The following is a 23,328-nucleotide window of genomic DNA, read 5'->3' as shown; positions in this document are numbered from 1 at the left end:
GTTCAAGAAATCGGTACTATATACCAACAACATGATATGATTAGAAGCCGTTGAGGCTCGTACTGTATTCTGGCATCGCCTTCTTCACCCCAAACTGCTTGCTCAAAATAACAAACTGTCCCACAAGAATCATCTGACTCCACTTCGGCCTATCCCCATCATAAATAGCATCATGCAACAAGTCCTTACACTTCTCCCACTCCAAAAAACCCAGCTCCTCCACATTGTCTTTCGTAATCAACCTCTGGAACAATTTATCCATCGGCCCATCCGGCTTATACCTCACCGGTGCCGAAAACGGATGTTTCTTGCGCGTATACAGCTCCGTCGTAATAAACGGCTTCATCGCTTCCTTGAGAATCCACTTTTCGCTAAAAGAGCGGGTAGCAGGTTCATAATGCAATTTCACGGACGGCGGTAGCGCCATTGCGTACTCTGTCAAGCGGTGATCGAGAAACGGCTGGCGGCCCTCCACACTATGTGCCATTTCGCAGCGGTCACCGAGGACGGTGAGGAGACCGTTTGCGAGACTGGTCTTGGTCCAGATGTAGAGGGAGGTGTGGAGGGGATGCCATTTTTCCGCCATGAGCGCGCGGGTGCAGCCGTCGAGGGCGGAGACGGCTGTGAGGCGCTTGTCGCTTGTGCCGAATTCGTGGGGGACCCAGGGTGCGAAGAGGGTGTCGCGGAGGGAGGCGGTTTGCGTAAAGCCGAGGAAAGAGGTGTTGTTTACCTGGGCGCGGACGGCGGCGGAGGTGGAGAGGTCTTTGGGGCCAGAGGTTTCGGAGCCTTCGAGGTTGTTGAAGGTGGCTATCCGGTCGGCTTCTGAGAGGGCAGTGTTTGGCCAGGAGGTATCGGGTTCGCGGACGAAGTCGGTGAGTAGCTCGCGGTAGCCGGCGAAGTGCTCGTCTGAACCTTCGCCAGTCAAGACGACTTTGATGCCTGCGTCGCTGGTTGTCTTGGACAGTAAGAACTTTCCCACTGTGCCTAGATCTGTCACTGCAGCTTCGTTGTGCCAGACTGCAGTTTCGATGTTATCAGCGAAGTTCTCCTCGGTCATCTCGCAGTGGTGCATTTTGACTCCTAGCCACTCGGCTGTTCGGCGTGCGATGGGTTCTTCGTCGTGTTCTTCGCCTATGAACTTGACACTGAAGCAATTTATTCGCTCAGATGCGGGTGCAGTGCCCAGTCGCGCGCCTTCAGTGTCCATCAGGTGCTTGATCATTCCTGCTATTGCACTGGAGTCGATTCCACCACTCAGAAAGACGCCAATTGGTACATCTGCACGGAGACGATCGCGAACAGCGTCTAGAAGTCGCTCCCGAACACCCTCAATCATTTCCTGTTCACTTCGTATTTCCACTTGTCGCTGAAGGTTGTTAGTTGCACTTCCTCTTTAAGTGATATAGATTCACCTTGTCTTTGAACTGGACATCCCAGTATTTATATTGCGAAATGGTGTTGAACGACCTGCACACCAGATAGTGACCAGGTAGTATCTTCGATACACCCTGAAATATTGTTCGTCCATCGCAGAGCCAACCGACGTCTTTGATACTCTGTACATCCCACTCCGGTTTCCATCCAAACGGAAGGAAAGCTTTCATCTCAGAAGCAACCTAAAATTCAATGTAAGTATCAAATGTCTTCCCTCTAACGAAGGATATTCCTACCAGAAGTTTCCCATCTAGAATGGTATAATACATCGGCTTGATCGCATACCGATCACAAGCAGCGATGATCACCTTCGCAAGCGAATCGTACAAGCACAACGAAAACTCTCCCCTCAGATACTCCAAAAACGACATCCCATGCTTCTTATACAACGCCAGAGCAATCTCTGAATCTGACCGACTCTTAAACTTATACCCTTCCCGACTCAGCTCTTCTCTGATCTCCTCATACCCATAAAGCTCCCCATTCACAACCGCATGCACCGTCCCCTCTGCATCATGAAACGGCTGTTCCCCCTCTGGATTCAAATCGACAATTGCAAGCCGATTATGCCCAAGTGCTGTGTATCACCAAAGACGAAGAAGACGTTAGTCACGTGGTCGGTTCAACAAACACCCGTATTCAAACATCACTCAATCCCAAAAAAACATACCCACGCGACAATCCTCGCTAATCCAATGCCCATTCGCATCCGGCCCGCGATGCTTAATCGTATCCAAACTCTTTTCCAGCGTGGCGCTCAGCATCGCTCTATTCCCAGCTAGCAACGGTCCATGACCGCGCAGCGCAACCGCACAAGTGATGCCGCACATTGGTGTATGTCGTTTACGACTCCGGTGTCCCGACAGAAGAAGATGTGTAACAACACTCCATACCTCTGGATTCGAAAGAAACTCTGGGGTTAGCGTTGGGGACAGCGGGGACAGCACAGCAATAGTAATGACGTATGCGATCGATCGTAGGGCCCGCCGGGCTCCATGAGATGCGCTCCAGTTCCTGATAAAGATGCATTTGGCTTGTTGCTGCTTTGGGGCTTAGTGCTAGACGGCTGAAGCGGGAGCCGTGAGGTTCCAGGGATGGGCGTACAGTGGTGTACCATACATTTTGGATTGCCTTATCTGGCGCGTTTTGCGGGGTAGGGATTCGATTGGTGAGGGCTCGGGTTTAGTGACGGCACCCCAATGCGTGCACTTAGGACTGGCGGCATGCTTTGTGGTACTTTCCGATTGGCCTGGTGTACGATCTTTATTGCTTGGGGGTCGATCCGATCCAGGCTTGTTTCGACTTCTTCGTTTTTGTGTATTCAGAATATCAACACTCCGTACATTAACAATTTTCCTATGCTGGACCCTTCAGTGCTTTTTTTTCTGACTAGTTATCGAATATCTGAATCAAGCCACCTCTTGCATAAACAGATTCCCATTCTCCCAAGTCTTCTTTACTGTTCTCCTCATCCAAGCAGCAAACAACTGCTCTGATTTACCCTCATATATTATACTATTTCATGACAGAAGACACATACGGAAACACCATGTCCTTCCATGCACACTGTAGGTCATTCCGGAGTCATGCCTGACCAGCAAGCAAACCATTTCCAATCTCTATTTCCACCTGTGAATCCTATACTATTACAAGCACTAAATAAACCGCAACTCCACTACTGCAACAAGTGATTTCATTCCTCAAACACTGCCACATCCAAACCGAAGACCAATCATAGACCCAGCTAAGATGAAGCCCTTCTCTCTAATCAAGGCTACTACCGTCGTCCTGAGCCTTACCGTTCGCCAAGCATCCGCCGGTCGGATCGAATACGCTGTGTGCCAGGCAGGCTGCGCTTCGCTCGTGATGGCATGCTACACTGCAGCCGGTTTTGTGTGGGGGACTGTAGGTAGGGATACAGCATCACAGGCTATTCTTTTCTGTAATGCTGCTTTTGGGAAGTGTTCGGCTGCGTGTGCGGAGGCGACGTTGTAACCCACGCTTTGGACAGAAGAAGATGGCAGTGTAGACGAGTTGGATCAAACACAACGCATAGGTCAATATTCACTGGACAAGGAGGCATTGATAAAGAATGAAAGGTTTCTGTGCATGCTGTAGAAGTTATGATTAGCAAACCGCGCATAGCGGAGTGTGCTTCTCTTTCTCTTCTACAATAATATATGGTACGACCACTTGTCCAGACCACTCTTGCCATCTATGTGTACTCTAAGCTGAGCTCTAAGATGCCACGCTAACAGGCATTGTGTCTCTACATCCATTGCCAGATACAAAACACCCAAAGCAGCATTTACCAGGTCAAGGTGCAGTGCTCTACTGGGCAGCAGCCTGTGCACCACCCCTAGGACCACCTCGTCCACGAGATCCTCCACGCCCACGGCCTCGACCCCTTCCACCCCGTCCACTATCCAGGTTGGCTGGTGGAGGAACGTTAGAATAGTTTCGCGGTTGGAAATTGGGGTTGTTGGGGACAACACCCTCGGCAGGGTCGGTGTTGTCGATAACGGTAAAGCCACCACGGTTGGCCTTGGAACCTCCTCGTCCACGGGGCACGAAATCTGCAGAACCACCTCGGAGATTACCGCGAGCATTGCCTCTGTTTGGAGCATGGTTCTGGTCCTGAGCGTGGTGACCGTTCGTCTGTCCGCCACGAGGCGCGTAACCACCACGGCCGCCACGAGGTGGTCCGCCATGGATGGGTAGAGTCTGCTGCTGACCCTGGGCTTGCTGAGGACCCGGGCTTTGTCGCGGAGCCATGCCACCACCGCGCCCATTGACGTTACCGAAAGCTCCTCGGTATGAGCCACGGAGAGGGGGTGGTGTATTCGCTGGTACCAGTTGAGGGCCTCCAGGAGCACCGATACGGGGCATGTTGTACGACTGTGGCGCTTGTTGCGGGCGTCTAGCAGCAGCAGCACTTGAGTAGTGAACAACCTGCTGATCAGTCATATTGACAACAGCAGTCGCTGGAACGGTAGATCCCCTAAACGGAGAGCAACGGTCGCCAAGCGATGTTCCACTCATGAATGTAGCATCGAAAACAACGTCCAGCAATAGCACACGAGCTGTGCGTGTCTTGCCGACCACGGTACCCGATGACCCAATTGGCACCCTTCCAGAATCTTGTACGTAGACAATGCGATCACCGATGCTAAAAGTCTGGTGTCCCAGTCGTTGCTCTGCATCCGATGGCTTCAGCAAAGCAACACGGGGCACCTTTGTAACCTTCTTAGGCTCAACGTCTTGGGTGAGTGGGAAGTTGGCATCCGCGGCCTGCTCGATCAGCTTGACTGTGTCGGAGTCAAGCTGCTCAGCATCCAAAGGAACCTTCTCAAAACTCTTAGTTTGAACTTCCTTCAACCAAGCTCCAATCTCTTTGACTTTTTGCTTTGCAATCTCAGGTGGGTAAAAATCGGTATCTTCCCAGCCGTCACCTGTTGGGTTGTTGATGATGGCGGCAACAAACTCGGGAAACTTGATCATATAACTAGCGAGCAAAGCCATGGCTTTCTGGCTGTACTCCCATCCGTTGGCTGACTTTCTTGAGTAGCCCAAAACCTTGAGTTTCTTGGCTTCAAATTTCAAGTTCAGGCCAAGATTCAGCTTGAGACCACTTGAGTTGACGTTGAAAGAGGACGTGAGCTTGGATAGAGCAAGCGGCGGCATATTGAGCTGCTTAGCCACAATATACGATGGCAGGTAGGGAGTAGCCTTTTCAGCCATGCTCACAACCTCACGTCCGAAGTGCGGCTCTGGTTTCTTGAGTTTGGCTACCATGATCGTAGCCTTGTTGTCGGCATGACTAATGACTTGCAAGGGGCGACCATAGGCGTAGTCTCCAAGATAGAAAGCTCTAGCGCCCACAGGAAACTCTTCCTCAATGGGCAAAGCCTCCTTCTCCAAGAATCGAGCGTCTGGGCTAGCGACCTCATCAACAATGGTCTGGGTCGCATACTCGACCTGCAGTCCCGCGACCTCACCATACTCCTTGGTAGTCGCACCCTCGTCAGTCTTGCGTAGTCCCTTGAGCATTTCCACGTGCACGAGAGACTCAACCTCTCCAATGTTGATACCGAGACGCTTGCTGTATTGCGTTTCGATGCGGTTCGCGGTCTTCTTCCAGTTGGAGATTTCTTGAGGTCCATGTGGAATAGCAACTGGGGCAGATGGGCCACTCTCAGGGAGTACATAGTCGAAGAGTTCATCTGACACCTTCACCACCTTTGCCTCGTGTAGGAATGGGTAGCCGACGTGAACGGCCTTTCCGAGCTTTTCTTGTGCATGCGACACTGACTGTCGAGGCGCAGTATCCAGCAGTGTGATAACCATGCTCTCGTTTCTGCTGTCTTGCTGGAAAACGTTGACGCCAGCAAACTCGAGCTTGCCGTGGAACGGGAGGACCTTCAAACTAGGGAAACCTGCCAAGGCCTCTGCTCCAGTTTTGACACCATCCATGAGACCAATGTAGTATTCTAATCCTTCCATGGTGGGCAGATCGAAGATGTTCTCAATACATTTGCAGTGCGGAAGATCTGGGAAGATGCCCGGTAGAGATGACGGGTAGATAAAATCCAGATCCTTCGCGTAGCTGAACTTGAGTGATACACCGAAGGTGTTGCGGGCCTTCTCATCTGCAGTCAGTTGATCCTCCTTGGTAGCCATTGCCTTGAGCAAGCGGTCTTCCTGGATGAATGGGATTTTGACAACAGCCTCCCAATCCTGCTTTTTACCATTCATATCCAGAGTGAAGTCCCGAGGATAGAAATCGATGATGGGAGAGTCCTCGTTCGTCATGAGGGGATGGTAGGCTTTCGGTACAATGCTCTTACTACGATCGGGCAAAACACCCATCAACTGTTGGTAAGGCTTGAATGGTTGACCAAGCTTGAAGTTGATATCTGCCTTGAGACCCCGCTTGACATCAGAGATCATGGGCGAGTAGTGGTAACCATAGTACCATGGCCACGATGCTACACCACGGTAGTAGTAGTAGAGAACCCACTGCAGACCTTGGACGTAGTTCTCCGTCAGCTTGCGGAGCTCTTCCTCGTTGCTACGGTCCCAATCAAACTTGCTCTTGTAGTAGCTGTTCTTCCAAGCTTCGAACTTTTCGTCGTACTTCTTCTGCATCTCGGATTGAGCAGCCTCGGGAGAAATGTCGACAACCTTGGCCTGCTCATATTTCTGCACAACACGTGCAATAGCTTTGGCAGATTCGTCTTCCATTTCCTCATCCTCGTCCGAATCGCCCTCGACCAGCTTCGGCGGGGCAGTGATTTGTAGATGACGATCGCCATCATCGTTCTGAACAGTCTTCCAAGGAAGATGGAGCTTATCCGCAAGCTCCTGGACGAATTTTCGGTCATCCGCTGGCAAGGAAACGGGAAGATCGAGAGGAGCCTGCTCCTTCTTTCCCAAGTAGTTGTCCAACCAGGCCTTGACCTGCGAGAACAACTCCTGTTGTTGAGTAGTCATGACAATCGTGCCTCGTTTCGCGGTCTTCTTCATTACGTCTTCCTTTTCAAGGCTCTTACCCTTGAACCAGGCTGCGTCGGAGTTTTCAGATTCGAAATGACGATATTCTATGTTTGAGAGCTCGTCCAACAATGCAGCCAAGCGCTCCATGTTGATGACACCTCCCTCATTGATATACCCTTTACCCTTGGGCAAAACCGTCTTGTAAACGTTGAACATGAGAGCCAAAGCGCCCTCGTTGATATGCAAATGCGGAAGATTTGGAAGGAAATCGTTACCAACAAAGAAAGCCATTAGGATAAAGTCGTCAATAACACGCTCCATGTCGAAGGGAAAGCTAAGAGCGCCAGGCTCTTCCAGCTCCTGAAACTCGAGTTCCAGATACTCGCGAACTATGCAAAGATGCATGAGGTAAAAGTTCTGGTGCTCCAACTCCTTAGACTTGGTCTGGCTCTGGCGACCGAAAGTCACCTCTTCTCGCAGCAAACTAAAGTGGGGGTCATGGCTAAGTAGACCCAACATGATCAAGTCTGCATCAAGACCATACAAGCAATGGCGACGGTTCGGGTCGTACCCCGGCTGCGCCTTTGCCTGACGGATGTATTCCATGATCTTGTGCTCGCCCTCTCCGGGGACCTCATGGCCTGACAGGACGACTTCCACGCCCTGCCAGTCAATGTCCTCAGAGACCTTCTTGTTGATGAAGTACTTGAGTTGCTGTGTGAGCTTCGCCATGAACGCCGTGCCTGGCGTGATGCAGTTACTGTCGAACGCTTCCTCGGTCGGCATCTCAACGCCTTCGCGGATAGCCTTCTCCCGAGCCTTTTCAGCATCGAGAGCCGTTCGGAAGCGTCGCGCACGCTGCTGGTTCATCTTGGCGCGCGGGGCGACACCATCGATGGCCATGAAGAAGAGCTGCTTGGGCTTGATTTTGCCAAACAAGTGCTCGATGTAGTTGAAGATGCTGATGAACATCTGTTCTTCCGATTTGCGGGCGGTGACGCTGTCGGAATCGCTGTGGGTACAGTTGTGGATAATACCGTTCATATCAAGCTGTGGCTGTCAGCCTTGGGCGTCAATGACAGCATCAAGCCACTTACATAGAGACAGTCGAACTCAGGAATGCGGTTCTCGGCAATGAGCTGCGAGATACCCGGATACCTTTCGGACATCCATCGAAAGAACTTGGGAACACCCATGGTTGCTGCTGTTACTATTGTCTAGTAATTGCTGAGAATAGATGGCAAGGCGGCTATGCGACCGTTGTTTTTGCAGTCGGGCGGGGCGAATTGGATCGCAAAGCAGACAAAAAGAAGAAAAGCAATAGCGAAGAGAGGCGCGCAAAGGCGCTGAGGGGAGAGAGAGCAAAGGGTATGGGGTGGCGGTTCTCGACGCTGGGGTCTTCAAAGAGGGCAAGTCTAGATGACAGAGTCAATGGATATACTGACGGCAAGTGCCAAGCATGTGGGGCGCTAACGACGTGATCGACGCCCGGGTTGTCTGAACGCGAACTTTGGCATCGCGTCGTTGCGCCGGACTTTCACGCCCGACAACCTCCACGTACCGCGATAGGACGTGTATTTGCCACAGTTGAGCTTGTTGAGAACCCAACCACAATCAAAATGGACGAGACAATGAGTGGTAAGTTACAAGCGCCTTCACAGATATTGTCTGCAGCAGTAGTCCGCCAATGACGCCAGGCGCTGGACAATTGCTAGATGTAGCTTTGCATGCCTTCACAAGCGCTCTCCGCTCATATGAACGAGGCATGGATACTACTCTTTGAACTGAGTGCCAGCCAGAGTTTTGTCAGGGCATCAACCAAATATGATTGCGTTTGCGACAGGCTACGAGCTGCGCATTATATGCTATCATCTTGACATGACTAGCGCACTGTTTGCTCTCCGATAGGCACATTCCAGAGGATATGGACAAGACATGAATTATATCACAGCATTCTTCAAATTGATACTGACACCGTCATCACAGACGCCCACGATTCGCATGAGATGGACGACCAGGAGCAGGTCGAGCAGAAGATCATCAACGAAGAGTACAAGATATGGAAGAAGAACTCCGTATTTCTCTATGACATGCTGTATGGCCGCGCGCTCGAGTGGCCAACACTCACCACCCAATGGCTTCCCGACAAAAAGCCGGTCGAAGGCACAAACATGAGCCAGCACCGCGTTATCCTCGGTACCCACACCTCGAACCAAGCGCAAAACTACCTCCAGATCGCCCACTGCGAGATACCCGACTTTCGCGAGCCCGACCTGTCAGAGCTCAATGAAGAGCGGGGAGAGATTGGCGGACACGGCAATGCCAAGCGGCCCTTTGACTTCAAGATTGTACAAAAGATCAACCACCCAGGCGAGGTCAACAAGGCACGATACCAGCCTCAGAACCCAGACATAATAGCATCTCTATGCGTAGACGGCAAAGTCCTGGTGTTCGACAGAACCAAGCATCCCCTACAACCCAAGGACGATTCAATCAAGTTCGAAGCCGAGCTCATCGGCCACAGCAAGGAGGGTTTCGGTCTAAGCTGGAGTCCGCTCAAAGAAGGCCACCTGGTAACCGGAAATGAAGATACCACAGTCAAGACCTGGGACCTCAAATCCGGCTTCTCAAAGAGCAACAAGACACTCAGCCCCACCGCCACCTACACCGTCCACACCGCAACCGTAAACGACGTCCAATACCACCCCATCCACAACTTCCTCATCGGCACCGCCTCGGACGATCTCACCTGGCAAATTATCGATACCCGCATGGAAATCCACAAGAAAGCCCTCTACAGAAAAGAAGCCCACGAAGACGCCGTAAACTGCATTTCCTTCCACCCAGAGTTCGAAAGCACGTTCGCTACGGGCTCGGCGGATAAAACAGTTGGTATCTGGGACTTGCGAAACTTTGATAAGAAACTGCATAGCCTCCAGAGCCACCGTTCCGACGTCATCGGTCTGCAGTGGCACCCACAAGACGCTGCTATCCTCGCAAGTTCCAGCTACGATCGCCGTATTTGCCTCTGGGACCTCAGCAAGATTGGGTCTGAACAGACGGAGGAAGAGGCGGAAGATGGACCGCCTGAGTTGTAAGTTTCGGACAAATCCTTTTTCTTTGCGACGACGTACTAATCATGGGATAGGTTGTTCATGCACGGCGGTTTCACAAACAGAATCTGCGACTTTGACTGGAATAAGAATGACCCGTGGCTTATGATGGGTGCGGCGGAGGATAACCAGTTGCAGATTTTCCGGCCCTCAAGGAAGCTTGTGGAGCCGCTGAAGAAGAGTGTGAATCATGGGGAGGTGTCGGATTGAGCTGGAGTTGTCTGTGGGGTTCCTTCTTCACCGGGAAGGATGTAGCATGTCACGTCGTCAAGGAAAGGGGGCAAGGCAAGAGTGAGGAGATTGTTTGCTGTACAAGAACTCCAGCTCAGTTTGGAACCTAGGAGGCAACACGTCTTGCGTCCCATCAACTCAATCTCTCCAAAACGAAAGAGTAAGCAGGAAAATATGAAGCAAGAATAATCCCTATATCATTCAACAAACTCCCCATAGCTAAATAAACACAATCAAACAACCTCTCCATCCCTTCAATACCCCAGCGTGGCCTTCATCTCCCCAACATTCCTCCCATCAACAACCAGCACCCTGGCCCCCACCCCTTCTCCCCCCGTAACCTCCACCACCTCCTCTTCGCCAGGCAAAAGCGTAAAGTAATTCTTACTCCACAGCAGCGATCCGACATCCCTCCCCGCCGCATCTATTACATTCAGTCGTACAAACACCGCGGGGACTGGACTGGTATTCCTGAGCACCAAGCGGGCTAATACGTTATTCACAGGGGAAGAAGGCAAGGCGGAGACGCTAAGGGTCGCGGCGGGAATACGCGATAAGGCAGAGTAATCTTCGTATTTGGCTACGGGCGTGTAGTACCAATTCGACCTGCCCCAGTCGAGGATGTCGGGGGCGCGGGAGAGCCAGTATGTTTTCTTTGCCAGGGTGCTATTTCCATTGTTAAGCTGCAAGCGGACTAGAACAACGGAGTCGGCCGTTTCATTCTGCCAAGGAGGAAGCCTCGCTACTTCGCTTGCCGAGTTCGGTTTAGTAGTTGCAGCGGTGGTTTGGCTGGCTATAGTCGTGCCGTTTAGTGATACAATTTGCATGCTTACGGTGCGTTGGTCAGAGACATATCCGGGAGTGTTGGGGACGATGAGACGATTGACGAGGGATACGGCTTGGGTTTCGTAGTTGAGAGTGAGGGTTTCGGGAGTGCCGAGGGCGTCTTTGGTGCCGAAGTAGGCGCCTGCTGGGCGGAGGTAGTAGTCGAAGAGGTTCCAGTGGAGAGAGGGCCAGGCGTTGTTGAGCATCCAGTATATCATGCCTGTTGCAGGTCTCTCGAGGGCTTCGTTCCAGGTACTGATTAGAGACTCGAATTGGGCGCGCGTTGCTTCGTAGTCCATCATTTGTGCTTTGAGGACGTAGTCGGATAGGCTTGATGGGGCACCGTAGCGTGCCCAAAGACCATTGTTGTAGAGTTCGCGTGTGTGAAAGACTGAACCCTCTGTCGCCATGTGGTAGAGACCTTTCTTTGGTTCTCTCCAGAGATCTTCCAGGTCAGATGGTGACAAGAATCTCACTAGAGAATTAAGCTCAGGCGTGCCTGCTCCTGCGCTGAGTTCAGAGCCGAATCCTGCTGCACTGCCGTATCGACGTTGAGGATCGTACCAGTAGTTGGGAGGCTCCCAGTCATATGGGCCCTGCATCTTCAAACCACTATTATTGAGTTGAGACGGTGCTCCCCATTGGATTGCGGATGCCAGGATGGGGATATCCCAGTTTACGGCGCTGAGAGCATCGAGGTAGATCTGTGTTGCCCTGTCATTCGGCCAAAAGTCACTTCCAATCAGGAAACCCAACATGCTAGGGTGATGACGCATCATCTCAGCTTCGTGTTTCATTGATCGCGCCGCAATTGGGTAGTCGGGATCGGTCCATTTCTCACCACTACCAATGTCGTTGTAAGTCCACCCCTCCCATTTGTTGCAGCATTCCCAGCCAGCGAGTATCATGATGCCCATTTGGTCGGCTAGATCATAGAATTCAGGGTGTTCCTGTTTTCCTTCTGAGCGGATAGTGTTCAGACCCATGTCTTTGACCAATTGGAATTGTTTCCTGGTCTGTTCCAGGTCAAATCGTAGGTAAACATCAGATGTATAGCCCGCGCCCTGGGCTTGGAATCGATGGCCGTTGACGAAGAACGTGGTATCATTGAAGCGTGGGTTCAAAGAAGAAGTGACTGTGCGGATACCGAAGTTGGTTGGCGGTGTAGAGTCGGAAGCAGGATTGGTAGAGGTCGAAGCGGTACATTGAATGCTGTATAACGGCTGACTACCCCATTGGTAAGGCCACCAAATCTGAGGGTTGTCTACTTTCCCCCTGAACGATATGGTTGATTGCTGACTGCCAGTGAGCTTGAAGTGTGATGTTGCGCTCAAGATTGCGAGTTTATTAGGGTCGAAGACTGTACACGCAGCATCGCCCTCAACATCGCTATCCTTTGCCATATTCTTGACGTCCACAAAGATATCGATACCTCCATCGAGTGCGGCGTGCGTAGTGACCCTCGGGGTATTCAGTCTAACCTGGCCTGACCTCTTCAGCTGAAACGGTCGCCATATACCGGTTCCATTGTCTTGTGGAGGAGGGTTCCAGTCCAAGAAGGAGATGGCAAAATCTCGATTGTAGTCTGTCGGATACACTTTCACCAAGACTACATTTTGCGCACCATTGGGCTGAATGAGGTTAGATATATCGTACTCTATCCCAGCATACGACCCGGCCTGAGTCTCTTTATCTGCAATAAGTTGCCCGTTGACCCAAATGTCCGCTCTTGAAGTGATGCCATTGGTGATCAAAGTGTAGTAGTCATTGTGAGTTTTCTCGGCGATCACGACCTTGTCAGTTCGGTAGTACCATGGGATTCGAAATTGCGCAGTATCTATCTTTTGCATGTTGGTCGAGTAAAACAAATCGGCATCGTTGTAAACATGATTGCTGATGAGTGTGTTCATGAGAGTGGCTGCGGGTCCGATGGAATACCATGATGAAGTGTCGATGCCGGATTGGGAGAGTCTGATGGGGTCATCAACGACGTTGGCGGAGGATATAACATTCCATTGCTGCAAGGTAGTTGTGGAGGCAAGGGCGCCCTGTGCAACCCATGAAAGGGTAGTTGGGAGGTGCATGGTTATCCTGTCTTTGTCTATTACATGGCGGCTATCACGAAGGGTATTTATAGTTGTAGACAAGAAGGCGGGGAAGGCTGCCGTGGATGATCAGATGTATCCTACCTTGGGAACAGCGGTCCTATGCACTGTAATCTCATAATATTACGGCTGATTTGCATATGTCAGGGAAACCGTGACCCAATTCGCGGGAATCGGCATGGGTCAGGTTGTACAGCTTGCTAGGAAAATGGTGTGAGTTTGGTGATAATCCTGGTACTCACACCGGAGTCTGCGGATGTACCGCTGTAATATGTTTGTTGGCCATTCTTCGTGTAGATCTGACTGAAAGAGCATTATGGGCAGAGCAGAATGGTTCATAAAGCAAAGTGAGCCGAGTAGGAAAGAGAGTGGATAGGCTGTGTCAAGTGGATGCCGTTGGTCTAAGCGCAAGCTCCGAGGTACGTACCGGGACAAGCTTCGGAACAGCTCCCCGCATTCGTCATTGCATCTCTCATCTTCACCATGTGAGGCCGGCAACACCAACGTACACAACCAAAAAACAATTAAACATGCTCCTTCTCGGCCTCACCGGATCGATTGCGACGGGCAAATCGACCGTCTCATCTCTGCTCTCCAAACCACCATACTCACTTCCCATCATAGACGCCGACTTGATCGCGCGACAGGTCGTCGAGCCCGGCACTGCAGGATACAATGCGATTGTCAAATATTTCTCGCCCTCAACACCGGATCTGCTCCTCCCAGATGCGACACCAAAAGGCGCGCCGCTGAACCGACCAGCGCTGGGACGAAGAGTGTTTGGTGCTGGCGAGGAGAAGGAGCGCGACAGGAAGATGCTCAACAGCATTGTCCACCCTGCGATACGCAGGGAGATGTACAAGCAGATGATATGGGCCTACCTGCGCGGCAACTGGGCGGTTGTGTTGGATGTCCCTCTTCTCTTCGAAAGCGGATGGGAGCGATACTGCGGCACCATTCTCGTCGTGGGCGTCTCAGACCCCGCAATCCAGATCCAGCGTCTGCGCGCTCGGGATTCACATCTTACCGAGGAAGATGCGCGGAACCGTGTTATGAGCCAAGGCGATGTGCGCGAGAAGGCAGAGCGTTGTTTGCGGAGGGGCCCGGGTAACGGCGTTGTGGTCTGGAATGATCACAACAGAGAGCATTTGGAGAAGGAGGTGCAGAGAGTCATGCAGGATATTCGGAAAAGAAGCCCACGATGGTGGAGTTTTCTTCTCTGGGTGTTTCCGCCGTTTGGTGCCATGGCAGGACTGTGGAGCTGGTATAAGATGCGGAATGTGCAGCTGCAATGGGAGTCAGAGAAGAAGAAGGAAAAGGCAAAGTTGTGAGAAGCAGTTTGAGCTGTACTACTATACTACCCTTGGGTTAAGGTCAGCGCTAGTATTTGTCTTGATGTTTGTTGAGTGTGCGCATATATATCCTGGTAGTTGGTCAAACAACATTGTATCACAGTAACTAATTTTCAATCATCTCAATCTTGTGTGTATTTCTGTATTCAATTCCCGTCCAGTGCTCTAGTTTTGAAAGTGCTGTTCGTCGTCGTCCTGCGTATCACTCTGCAAACGCACAAAACCAGACTCCCCTTTCACCTCTCACCACTACCCAAACAATGCCCTCAAAACGTACTCGTAAACCTCTCTTCTACGTCCACCTCGTTACCCATAGAAAAAAGCCAATTCCAAACCCTAAATCAAAGCATCATCACTCACGAGCCTACAACACCTACATTTGCGAACCCAGCACCTCGCACTCGCACTCGCACTCTCACTTCATAAAAACATCTCACCACACCACCATGAGCTCCATAGCCCCACCCTCCTTCATCGACGACGCCATCTCGCTAACCAACCGCCTACCCCGGGGCCTCAGCACACACCAAGTAGCGCAATGGCTCTCACAGCACGGATCCGACACGTCGGCGTACACGGGCAGTTTCATCGACGACGGCGCGGACAGCGTGTTACGCGACAGTGGAATACCACCCACACGAGGATGCGAGCGACAAAAAGAGAAGAGAAAGCATGACAAAGAGCATGTGTGGAACGAGCATGTGCGGAAAGCGGTGAGCGGAGACGTGCAGCGGCATGTAGAGAAGATACGGGGGCTGCGTGGGTGTGTGCGGGTTCAGAAAGTGGGGGGTGGTGGCGTGGGGGAAAGCGAGAAGAAGAAAGAGAAGGTGCCTGTGCCCTTGCCGCGGGAGTGGGGGACATTTGTTATCAGGGAGAAGGACGGGCGGGTTGTCGTTGTGGATAAAGAGGGGGAGTTTGATTCTGGAGCGCAGCAGCAGCCAAGGCGGGCTTGGATTAGAGACGAGTCTACGGGTCCGGCTTCTGAGACTGAGTCTGTGAGAGGGGATGGGGAGCAGCTGAGACTGGAGCAGCAGATGGGTTCAGGCTGGTCCCAGGGGAGTTCCAAAACGGCGAGGCGGAGGCATAAGGAATTTGGGTGGAACAGCAGTCAGGGCTCTCCAACAAAGGTACTCTCACCTATATCTGAGTCTGAATGCGAGAGTGGATGCCTATCTTCTGGAAGCAAGACCACCAGATTACCGAGGGACTTCATGATGAGCGGTGCGAATGCATGGTCACCACACACTCGGCCTTCAGCTATGTCTACAGTTGACTCAGCAAGCGAGAGCTGGGACTACGGGACCTCGAAATCGGTAGCTGAGATGGTGAAAAAGGGGTACAGGCACGTCAAGCCAGTATCTCGGGAGAGTAAACGCGCTGGAGACGCGTGGAAAGTGGATGGCCCAGAACATTGGTACCGAAAGAATGGATCGACCTCCTCGAGCAAGAGCAAAAGGTCGACCAAGAGTTGCTCAACATACAAGGCGCCGGCCGTAGAAGACGCATCCAGTACCTCGTTGGGAGGTGATGGCAGGAACTTACCTCACCCATATACTTGGGCAACCAGTCCAGCTAACAGCCCGGGCAATTGGAGTCGCGGGTCAAAGTCCGCAGACAATCCTGCATGGACGGATATTCAAGCTTATTTCTCACAGCAACATGTCTTGAACAATTCAGCTACGACATGCTCGTCGAGCGAAGTAACATGGGACGGGTTCGAGCGCGACAAGACACTAAGTGACGTCAGCATTGCAGGTTCCAGCAGCACACGCGGATGTCCTAGCAATAAGAGCATGCAAAGCAATCATGATGACACAGGTCGGCGAAGCACGTCTCGCGAGCAAAGACGCGCTGATAATCAGCATGGCTGGGAGGCGCACGGAAGTAGCGGAAGAGGCACTGTCAGATACGCGAATGGCTTCGATGAGGACAACGCGACGTATCTAAATGCGAATTGGGGCGGGACACCGGTACGCGTGACTAAGTACTAGTCTTGTCGGTCTTCCGAGGCTGGAAAAAAAGTATATCGGACTTTTTCATGTGGGGTTCGGCGATTGGCGTGGGTGCTTGGACTGGTACTAGAACCACGAAAGCGCGACTGATGACGGACCGTGTTGAAGAAACGAGATCTGGGGATTTTGAGTGGGGACTAGGATGAATTGATGGAAGATGGATTTTTTTTTCTTCTCCCAGACTACAGCAGTAATACGAAATGTTTCGTATGGAGTGGTCATGGTGGAGCGCAATGGCTGAATGCTGGGAATGAGGGTGTAATGGATACAGCACGGGGAACCAACGAGTGTCCCAGCCTTTGATATATTGAGCGTGACGAAGCAGGCTTCGCGTGCAGAGGGCGCCTCGTCGCGCACAGCATTACCGGGAATCACGTCGCTGACATGCATCCAGCTCTACGCGTCGAAACACCGCCCGGGACTTGGAACATGGCGCGAGTGGGATGGAGCCAAAGCGCAGCACAGCTCCGGTCCACCAACCCCCCTTGGTCGAGGGCCATTGCTGTTACGCAAAAGTCGTCGGGTGCCCGCCTCAAGACGCACACACTGCTCGTTCCAGCAGAAGCAGCCAGACGCGCCAAGTGGGCACTCGGGGAACGAGCAGTTCACGTCTTTTGCAGGCTGGATTGACGCATCGCGAGCGTGTCTATGGGGCGGCATAGGCTGGCTGTAGGGCATATCTGCAAATAGCGCGGGTGGATCCAGAGGGTAGTGGCCAGTAGACGGCATTGCATGAATTGCGCTCATTAGGATCAGGCCGGTTTCCAAGCGTCTGATTCGGAGAGCCATCCCGGCAAGTGTCTGGGGTGGAGTGGAGATGACGCCCTCTGCGCGCGCTCGCCCCTAGAATACGTGAGCGACACGCTAGCCACCGACGCGTTGAGTGCTCCGTCTATTAGCTGAAGCCTGCCCACCACAGCCTTTTCTGCTTCATTCTCTCTTCTGCTTCTCCTGCTCATCCTCTTCTGCTGGGCTCGAGAGTCGCTGTGAGAATCCAAGTCGTTGTGTCTCCTTCACTCATTCCATACGCTGCTTCTTGCACTACGCTTGTTGTTGTGTGCCCGGCTAATCCCAGAGTCACGTCGACACTCACACCCCCACTACTTATCTACTACAACCACGCCCCAGCGCCTGTCCACCCACCACCTCCGCCACCTCCACCTCCACCTCCGCAACTCCAGCCCATTGCTGCTGCATCTTTAATTCTTGAAAACCCGCTCCGCCGTATTCTTCACCCTCTGTACCATGGCTACCTCGACGCGCCAACCCTTTGCCGAGCTCGGCTCGTCTCGGCTGCAAGGACTGCACAGTGCAAAGAACCGCCAGAATTGTAAAGCGCCTCATCTGACATGCAGCTCAACATTGGCTAACCGTGCGTTCACATAGCCATCTCCAAGTTTTCCCCCTCGCAGAGCTTGAAGCTCACCCCCGGTCCGTCAACGGGTAAGCGCCAGCGTGCGCCCGAGATCTTCGAGGATGCCGATTCCGAGAACGTGGACCCTCTCGTCTTTAGCAGCCCGACTAAGAAGACCAAAACCACCACCGCCATCGCTAGTGACGCCGGATTCGTCAAGCCAGCCAGCTTCCCAGCCTTCACCTCGCCTGTTAAGACCAGCACCAGCCTCACCTCCACGCCTTCCGTCTCATCTTCCCGCAAGTCCCGCTCATCGCCCAGCTCCACCAAGTCGACGCCCATCACCAACAGCCGCGGTTCTCCAAAGAACAAGCGTCTCCATGCCATTTCCAAGCGTCGCGCCTCCACCTCGCCTTTCCGACGCGTCGACCCCCCAGCCTTCACCAAGAGCAGCCCAGGACTTCCCTTCTCCATTGACGCAGCACTAAGCGGTTCCATCTCTACCTACACCCCCAAGGCCCCTAAAGTAACAGCCACGCCCGCCTCCGCCCCTGCCCAACAAGCTAGCGCACTCGACGAAACCATGCCCAAGGCCTGGTTCTTCGAGATTCACGAGGACACCCCCGAGCAGGAGGCCTCGAACCTCATGGAACACTCTGCCTCTACCCTTGACATCTCATCCGATGACGACGTCGAGACCAAGACACGTAACGAGGACCGTGGAAAGGAGAACATCCCTCCCCCAGACTTCCGTGCCTCGCAGCCCCGCTCTCAGGCCGCCACTCTAGTTGAGGATGACGGCTATGAGACTGAGATTCTCGGTGATGAGCCAATTAAGCGCCGCATCGTACGCAAGTTTGTCAAGGACTCGATGGATGAGGACCGCAAGCCATTGGGCGACTTGGCGCCGAGCAACTTTTACGGCGAGGGATGCGACTCAACCTCTTACGTCACTGTCGATGCTGGTATCGAAAAGCCTTCGCGTCTGTCCAAGGAGGTTGCATTGTGTTCCGATATCGAGGAAGAGGAGTCATCAACCATCAACGGCGCATCGCCAACACGACAGCCTGTCGTCGCGGCTTCATAAAGTCTTGTTGTCATTGTTCTTTCTTCTTCATTTCTCTTCTCTTCTCTTGTTGTTGTTTAGCGCGTTTAGGATACCTCACTCGGCGTTTATTGGTACAGCCACATATTTATAGTCTACGTCTCGCAATCATGAGTACACGACTGATGGGATGCAATTGGCTTTTTGTTTTAAAAAAAACGATACCTTTCTAAGTTAGTTGCCTGTTGGCCTTGAATAATCAAAACATCTTCTTCACTTCAACAGTCCAGTACTCCATGCTTGATTCATCTCTACTTGCCAAAAGAAGCATAACGTCATATCCATCAACATCACAACTTCCACCCCCTCGCCTTCGCAAGCCCAACCTCCTGTCTAACCGCCAAATCCGCAATAATCTCCTCACTCCCCCCGCCCACAACCATCATCCTCAAATCCCGACTAATCTGCTCCACCACCGCGCCCGGCCCGCCACCCTTCTGATACCCCGCGCCCCCAAATACCTGCTGCGCCTCTCTCGCCGCCAACTCGAGTATGCGCCCCCCATGCACCTTACACAGGGCAATCTGGCCCGCGATGCCCGGATCCATCCACCCTTGCTTTGCATTCTGCACATGGAACGCCAACTGCTCCAACCACGCCCAATGCGACTCTACATATCTCGCCAGCGTAGCCAGCTTACTGCGTATAATCTGGTTTTGCACAAGCGGCTTCCCGAACGTTTCTCTCTGGCGGGCGTACGCCATTGATTCGGAAAGACATGTTCTGGCTTTGCGGTTGCAGGAGACGGCGAGGATGTAGCGTTCGCGATTGAAGTTGCGCATTATGATGGGGAAGCCAGCGTTTTCGCGGCCGAGGAGGTGCGAGGTGGGGACGACGACGTTGTCGAGTTCGACGAAGGAGGCGCCGCCGGCTTTTTGGCCGCTGTTGGGGATGCGGCGGTGGGTGATGCCGGGGGAGTTTGTGGGGATGACGATGAGGGAGAGGCCTGCTGCGCCGGGGCCGCCGGTGCGGACGGCGGTTGTCATGTGGGTTGCCCAGGGGAAGCCCGTGATCCATTTTTTGTAGCCGTTGATGGTGTAGGTGGTGCCGTCGGGAGATTTGGTGGCTGTGGTTTGCAGGTTTGCGACGTCGGACTGTTTTTTTTTTCGCATGCCGTCAGCCATGCCCATATATCATACCCCGATATCAATCCTCATATCACCACTGTCAACTAGAAAAAAAAAGGTGGGGGAATAGAAGAGGAAGGGGAAGAAATGAAGGGAACATACACCACCACCCGGCTCCGTCACCCCAAGACAAAAACTCGTCTCCCACGTAAACAACCCAGGCAACCACTTCCTCTTCTGCTCCTCCGTTCCAAAATGCACCACAGGCGGCACCCCAATCACACTCGCGCCCGCCAGCGCCGTCGCCACTCCGCCCTCTACCCGACTAACCTCATCATTCATGATAAGCAAATGAAACGCATCCAGCTCTTTCACCGGTATGCCCGCTGGTCCCGGCACATTGGCTGGTCGATACGGCTCCGGAATATCTGCGAATGCGAAGCCGGTTTGGGCCCATTTGAGGCGCTCAGCTGCGGGCGCTTCGCCGGCTTCTTCCCAGGCGAGCATGTATGGTTTTACGTGCTCGTCGATGTAGGTGCGCAGGGCATCGCGAAGTTTTTTGTGGGACGCGTTGTAGTAAGGGGAGGAGAGGGAGGTGTACCATGAGGGTTCGGCCCAAGGGCCTAGGTTGCCGTAGGTTTCTTGCTTAGGGGATGGCATTTTTTTTTGGGAAGATCGAGATGAAGTGGGCTTAGAAGTGGATTTTGGGGGAGGAGATATTTGGGTCTTTTTATCACATGGTGGGTGGGAATGTTGTTGTTGCTGATGCTGATGCTGCAGGATCGACGAGCTGAGGTTTGCCGCGGTTGATGATGCGGAGTCGCTAATTGGGGATTGCGGGGAACTATTTCAAGCAGCCGACTTGGTAAGCTGTTTATCCGCCTCTTCAGCCCTACACATAGACAGACACATGGCAGTCGGGGAACATGTGCCTGTCTACATGGTTCCTGCATATAAAATCTCTCCTGAACCAATATATTCGGACGACTTTCATTTCACACGTTAGCTCACATACCGCATAACAGCAGACAACATGGGTGAACAAGATTCATGGAACCTGCGAAGCTTATTGACATTTCCAAATTAAATACATGAAATCATAGCTTCCGGCATGTGCTGGGATATTATTGTATTCATTCCTTCGTGTCCTCGTCCAGGAGCGACACGTTTACCTGACGCAGTAACCACCGTCAATGAGGAGGTCAGAGCCCTATCAACTGATTAGCCATTGCATACCAAAATTAATAGGGTAAAAACTTACAGTGCAGTACGATGAAGCATCAGAGGCAAAGTAGACGTAGGCGCCCTTGAGCTCGGTGGCCTTGGCGTCACGGCCCATGGGGATCATAGAGTGCCACAGCTTCTGGATGTCCTGGGGAACAAAGTCGGACAGACCAGTGTCAATGTATCCAGGGGAGATGGAGTTGACACGGGCAAAGTCCCTCCACTCGTTGGCAAGCGACTTGGCCATGTGTATGCAGCCAGCCTTTGCGACGTTGTATGAGGTTTGCTCTTGAGGGAAGTTGGCAATGTGGCCAGACATGGATGAGGTGATGATGAGGGAGCCAGTCTTGCGCTCACGGAAGTGCAGACCAACGGCACGGGCGCAGTTGAAGGTACCAGTTAGGTCAGTCTCGACAACCTCGTTCCACTGCTCAACAGTGGCGTCGAGGATACCGTTGTCGGCAGTCTTGCCGGCGTTGGCAATGAAGACATCGACCTTGCCAAAGTCCTTGATGACGTCCTGGACGAGCTTCTCGCACTGGGCGTACTCGTTGACCTGGCACTTGTAGGCCTTGACCTTGACGCCATACTTCTCGCTCATCTCCTTTGCATTCTTCTCGGCACCCTCGGCGCGAGAGTTGTAGGTGATGGCGAGGTCAGCGCCAAACTCGGCGCATCCGCGGGCAGCCTCTGTGCCAATACCGGTAGGGCCAGAGGCACCAGTGACGACGACGACCTTGCCCTTGAGGCTGAAGAGGTCCTTGAGCTCGGTTGCTTGGGGAACGGGAATCATTGTGGCGGTGGGGTTGATTGGATGAAGAGGAAGAAGAAGAAGACTCAAGTGTTGGCAAGGTGCAACTGAAGCTGAGAGTATGAGGATGAAGAGAGCAATTGAGGGGCACCGAGGGGTTCAAGTAGTGTTTGGCTGGACGACATGATTGCGAGGCTCGGGTTAGTGGTTAGTGAGGGGCGCTGGGTCCAGAGTGACGTGTAGCTCGATTCAATAGTGGCGCGACGTCATGCTTCCGGGGATGATTCGCCAATGGATCCGTACTGTGGATGTTCTGGGTTTACGGCGTTCGGCTGGGATGCTAGCTGGTGATGGTGGGGGTGGTGGGTTGGTTCGGACAGACGTGACGTTAGCGTGGCCGTCTGCTAGTGTTAGCCCGCCCTGTGTTCCTGGGCCTATCTGGCGTCTTTGGCCGATGCAGAGGGTGCATGCAAGGCCGTCTGCATTGGACATGGCTGCAGTTCATCTTGATTTGCATGTCACTGTGCCATGGCGCCACTCGAGAAACAGGCGTTGTCGTCTACCATGTCCCAGGCATGTGTCTCCGAGGACCCCGCTATCAGTGGCATGGCATGCACTGTCAGCGATTACCATGTTGACAAAGACCGTTATGTATCCGACTAACATTTGACAAATCGGGCTGTGCCTAGTATTCTGGGTACACGGCGTGTGTGCAGTCAGGGTTACTCAGCTCTTTCTCTGTTAGTCTAGGTAATATGTGTATGTAATGGAGGGTGCCGGTGTGCCTGCGCGATGCTCGATGCTCGATGCTCATCGGAGAACTCTGATGGACCCTGCATGTGTAGCAGCACACGAACAAGGAAGAGGGCCGAAAATCTTTGCGCGTGTGCAAAGCCTTCAGGCTAGGTATACGATGCGGATCCGGACATGCGTGTAAGTGCCAGGTGTCGACGCAGAGCATCAGCGATCCGGTGTGTAATGCTCTCCAAGCATGCTTCTAGATGGTGGCCGGCGGGGTCAAAAAGGCATGGTACTATTGTACTAAGTACTACTACTACTACTAGTAGCGCTTCTCCCTCGTCGCCCGCCCAAGGTCAGCGGCTCCTTGTTTCTCCGGCACCGCTCAGGCACAGCACGTGACGACCTGTTTTGTGCCGGCCGCGACAATGCATCATCGTCGTGATAGCTCGTCCGGGCGTGTTTGGCGCGGCGAGTCATGTTGCAATTCGATTCTGCTGTCGCGACTCTGGTTGCGACCG

At 52.8% G+C, this 23,328-nt stretch overlaps 12 protein-coding genes across 12 annotated transcripts; 6 read left to right on the top strand and 6 right to left on the bottom strand.

Moving 5' to 3' along the window:
- Positions 1-40: 40 nt before the first annotated feature.
- On the bottom strand, positions 41-2,264 carry COCCADRAFT_96228 (uncharacterized protein; the record flags this gene model as incomplete). Its single annotated transcript, XM_007714172.1, has 4 exons — positions 41-1,366; positions 1,413-1,616; positions 1,671-2,011; positions 2,105-2,264. The coding sequence occupies 4 exons, from the start codon at positions 2,262-2,264 to the stop codon at positions 41-43; spliced, it is 2,031 nt and encodes a 676-aa protein (XP_007712362.1).
- Positions 2,265-3,183: 919 nt separating this feature from the next.
- Positions 3,184-3,429, top strand: COCCADRAFT_96294 (uncharacterized protein; the record flags this gene model as incomplete). The annotated part of the gene is made up of 1 exon (XM_007714171.1): positions 3,184-3,429. One exon carries the CDS (start codon positions 3,184-3,186, stop codon positions 3,427-3,429), a length of 246 nt encoding a protein of 81 aa, XP_007712361.1.
- Positions 3,430-6,252: 2,823 nt separating this feature from the next.
- Positions 6,253-6,735, top strand: COCCADRAFT_96246 (uncharacterized protein; the record flags this gene model as incomplete). Its single annotated transcript, XM_007714170.1, has 1 exon — positions 6,253-6,735. One exon carries the CDS (start codon positions 6,253-6,255, stop codon positions 6,733-6,735), a length of 483 nt encoding a protein of 160 aa, XP_007712360.1.
- A 36-nt stretch (positions 6,736-6,771) lies between these two features.
- COCCADRAFT_96350 (uncharacterized protein) lies at positions 6,772-6,927 on the bottom strand (the record flags this gene model as incomplete). Its single annotated transcript, XM_007714169.1, has 1 exon — positions 6,772-6,927. A coding segment is annotated over one exon (156 nt), but the record flags the coding sequence as incomplete, so codon positions are not given.
- A 1,622-nt stretch (positions 6,928-8,549) lies between these two features.
- On the top strand, positions 8,550-10,253 carry COCCADRAFT_5110 (uncharacterized protein; the record flags this gene model as incomplete). Its single annotated transcript, XM_007714128.1, has 3 exons — positions 8,550-8,568; positions 8,917-10,024; positions 10,079-10,253. 3 exons carry the CDS (start codon positions 8,550-8,552, stop codon positions 10,251-10,253), a joined length of 1,302 nt encoding a protein of 433 aa, XP_007712318.1.
- A 275-nt stretch (positions 10,254-10,528) lies between these two features.
- Positions 10,529-13,183, bottom strand: COCCADRAFT_5109 (glycoside hydrolase family 2 protein; the record flags this gene model as incomplete). Its single annotated transcript, XM_007714127.1, has 1 exon — positions 10,529-13,183. One exon carries the CDS (start codon positions 13,181-13,183, stop codon positions 10,529-10,531), a length of 2,655 nt encoding a protein of 884 aa, XP_007712317.1.
- A 551-nt stretch (positions 13,184-13,734) lies between these two features.
- COCCADRAFT_96262 (uncharacterized protein) lies at positions 13,735-14,535 on the top strand (the record flags this gene model as incomplete). Its single annotated transcript, XM_007714168.1, has 1 exon — positions 13,735-14,535. One exon carries the CDS (start codon positions 13,735-13,737, stop codon positions 14,533-14,535), a length of 801 nt encoding a protein of 266 aa, XP_007712358.1.
- Positions 14,536-14,816: 281 nt separating this feature from the next.
- Positions 14,817-16,547, top strand: COCCADRAFT_96330 (uncharacterized protein; the record flags this gene model as incomplete). The annotated part of the gene is made up of 1 exon (XM_007714167.1): positions 14,817-16,547. One exon carries the CDS (start codon positions 14,817-14,819, stop codon positions 16,545-16,547), a length of 1,731 nt encoding a protein of 576 aa, XP_007712357.1.
- Positions 16,548-16,964: 417 nt separating this feature from the next.
- On the bottom strand, positions 16,965-17,402 carry COCCADRAFT_96273 (uncharacterized protein; the record flags this gene model as incomplete). Its single annotated transcript, XM_007714166.1, has 1 exon — positions 16,965-17,402. A coding segment is annotated over one exon (438 nt), but the record flags the coding sequence as incomplete, so codon positions are not given.
- Positions 17,403-17,813: 411 nt separating this feature from the next.
- On the top strand, positions 17,814-19,009 carry COCCADRAFT_96213 (uncharacterized protein; the record flags this gene model as incomplete). The annotated part of the gene is made up of 2 exons (XM_007714165.1): positions 17,814-17,898; positions 17,955-19,009. The coding sequence occupies 2 exons, from the start codon at positions 17,814-17,816 to the stop codon at positions 19,007-19,009; spliced, it is 1,140 nt and encodes a 379-aa protein (XP_007712355.1).
- Positions 19,010-19,317: 308 nt separating this feature from the next.
- COCCADRAFT_5105 (uncharacterized protein) lies at positions 19,318-20,754 on the bottom strand (the record flags this gene model as incomplete). Its single annotated transcript, XM_007714126.1, has 2 exons — positions 19,318-20,121; positions 20,257-20,754. The coding sequence occupies 2 exons, from the start codon at positions 20,752-20,754 to the stop codon at positions 19,318-19,320; spliced, it is 1,302 nt and encodes a 433-aa protein (XP_007712316.1).
- A 508-nt stretch (positions 20,755-21,262) lies between these two features.
- COCCADRAFT_36831 (uncharacterized protein) lies at positions 21,263-22,111 on the bottom strand (the record flags this gene model as incomplete). The annotated part of the gene is made up of 2 exons (XM_007714164.1): positions 21,263-21,304; positions 21,356-22,111. 2 exons carry the CDS (start codon positions 22,109-22,111, stop codon positions 21,263-21,265), a joined length of 798 nt encoding a protein of 265 aa, XP_007712354.1.
- Positions 22,112-23,328: the final 1,217 nt, after the last annotated feature.

This window comes from Bipolaris zeicola, assembly GCF_000523435.1.
Source record: "Bipolaris zeicola 26-R-13 unplaced genomic scaffold scaffold_75, whole genome shotgun sequence".
Taxonomy (NCBI): Eukaryota; Fungi; Ascomycota; class Dothideomycetes; order Pleosporales; family Pleosporaceae; genus Bipolaris; species Bipolaris zeicola.
The sequence above is the reverse complement of the archived record's forward strand: the minus strand, read 5'-3'. Positions and strand labels throughout refer to the sequence as shown.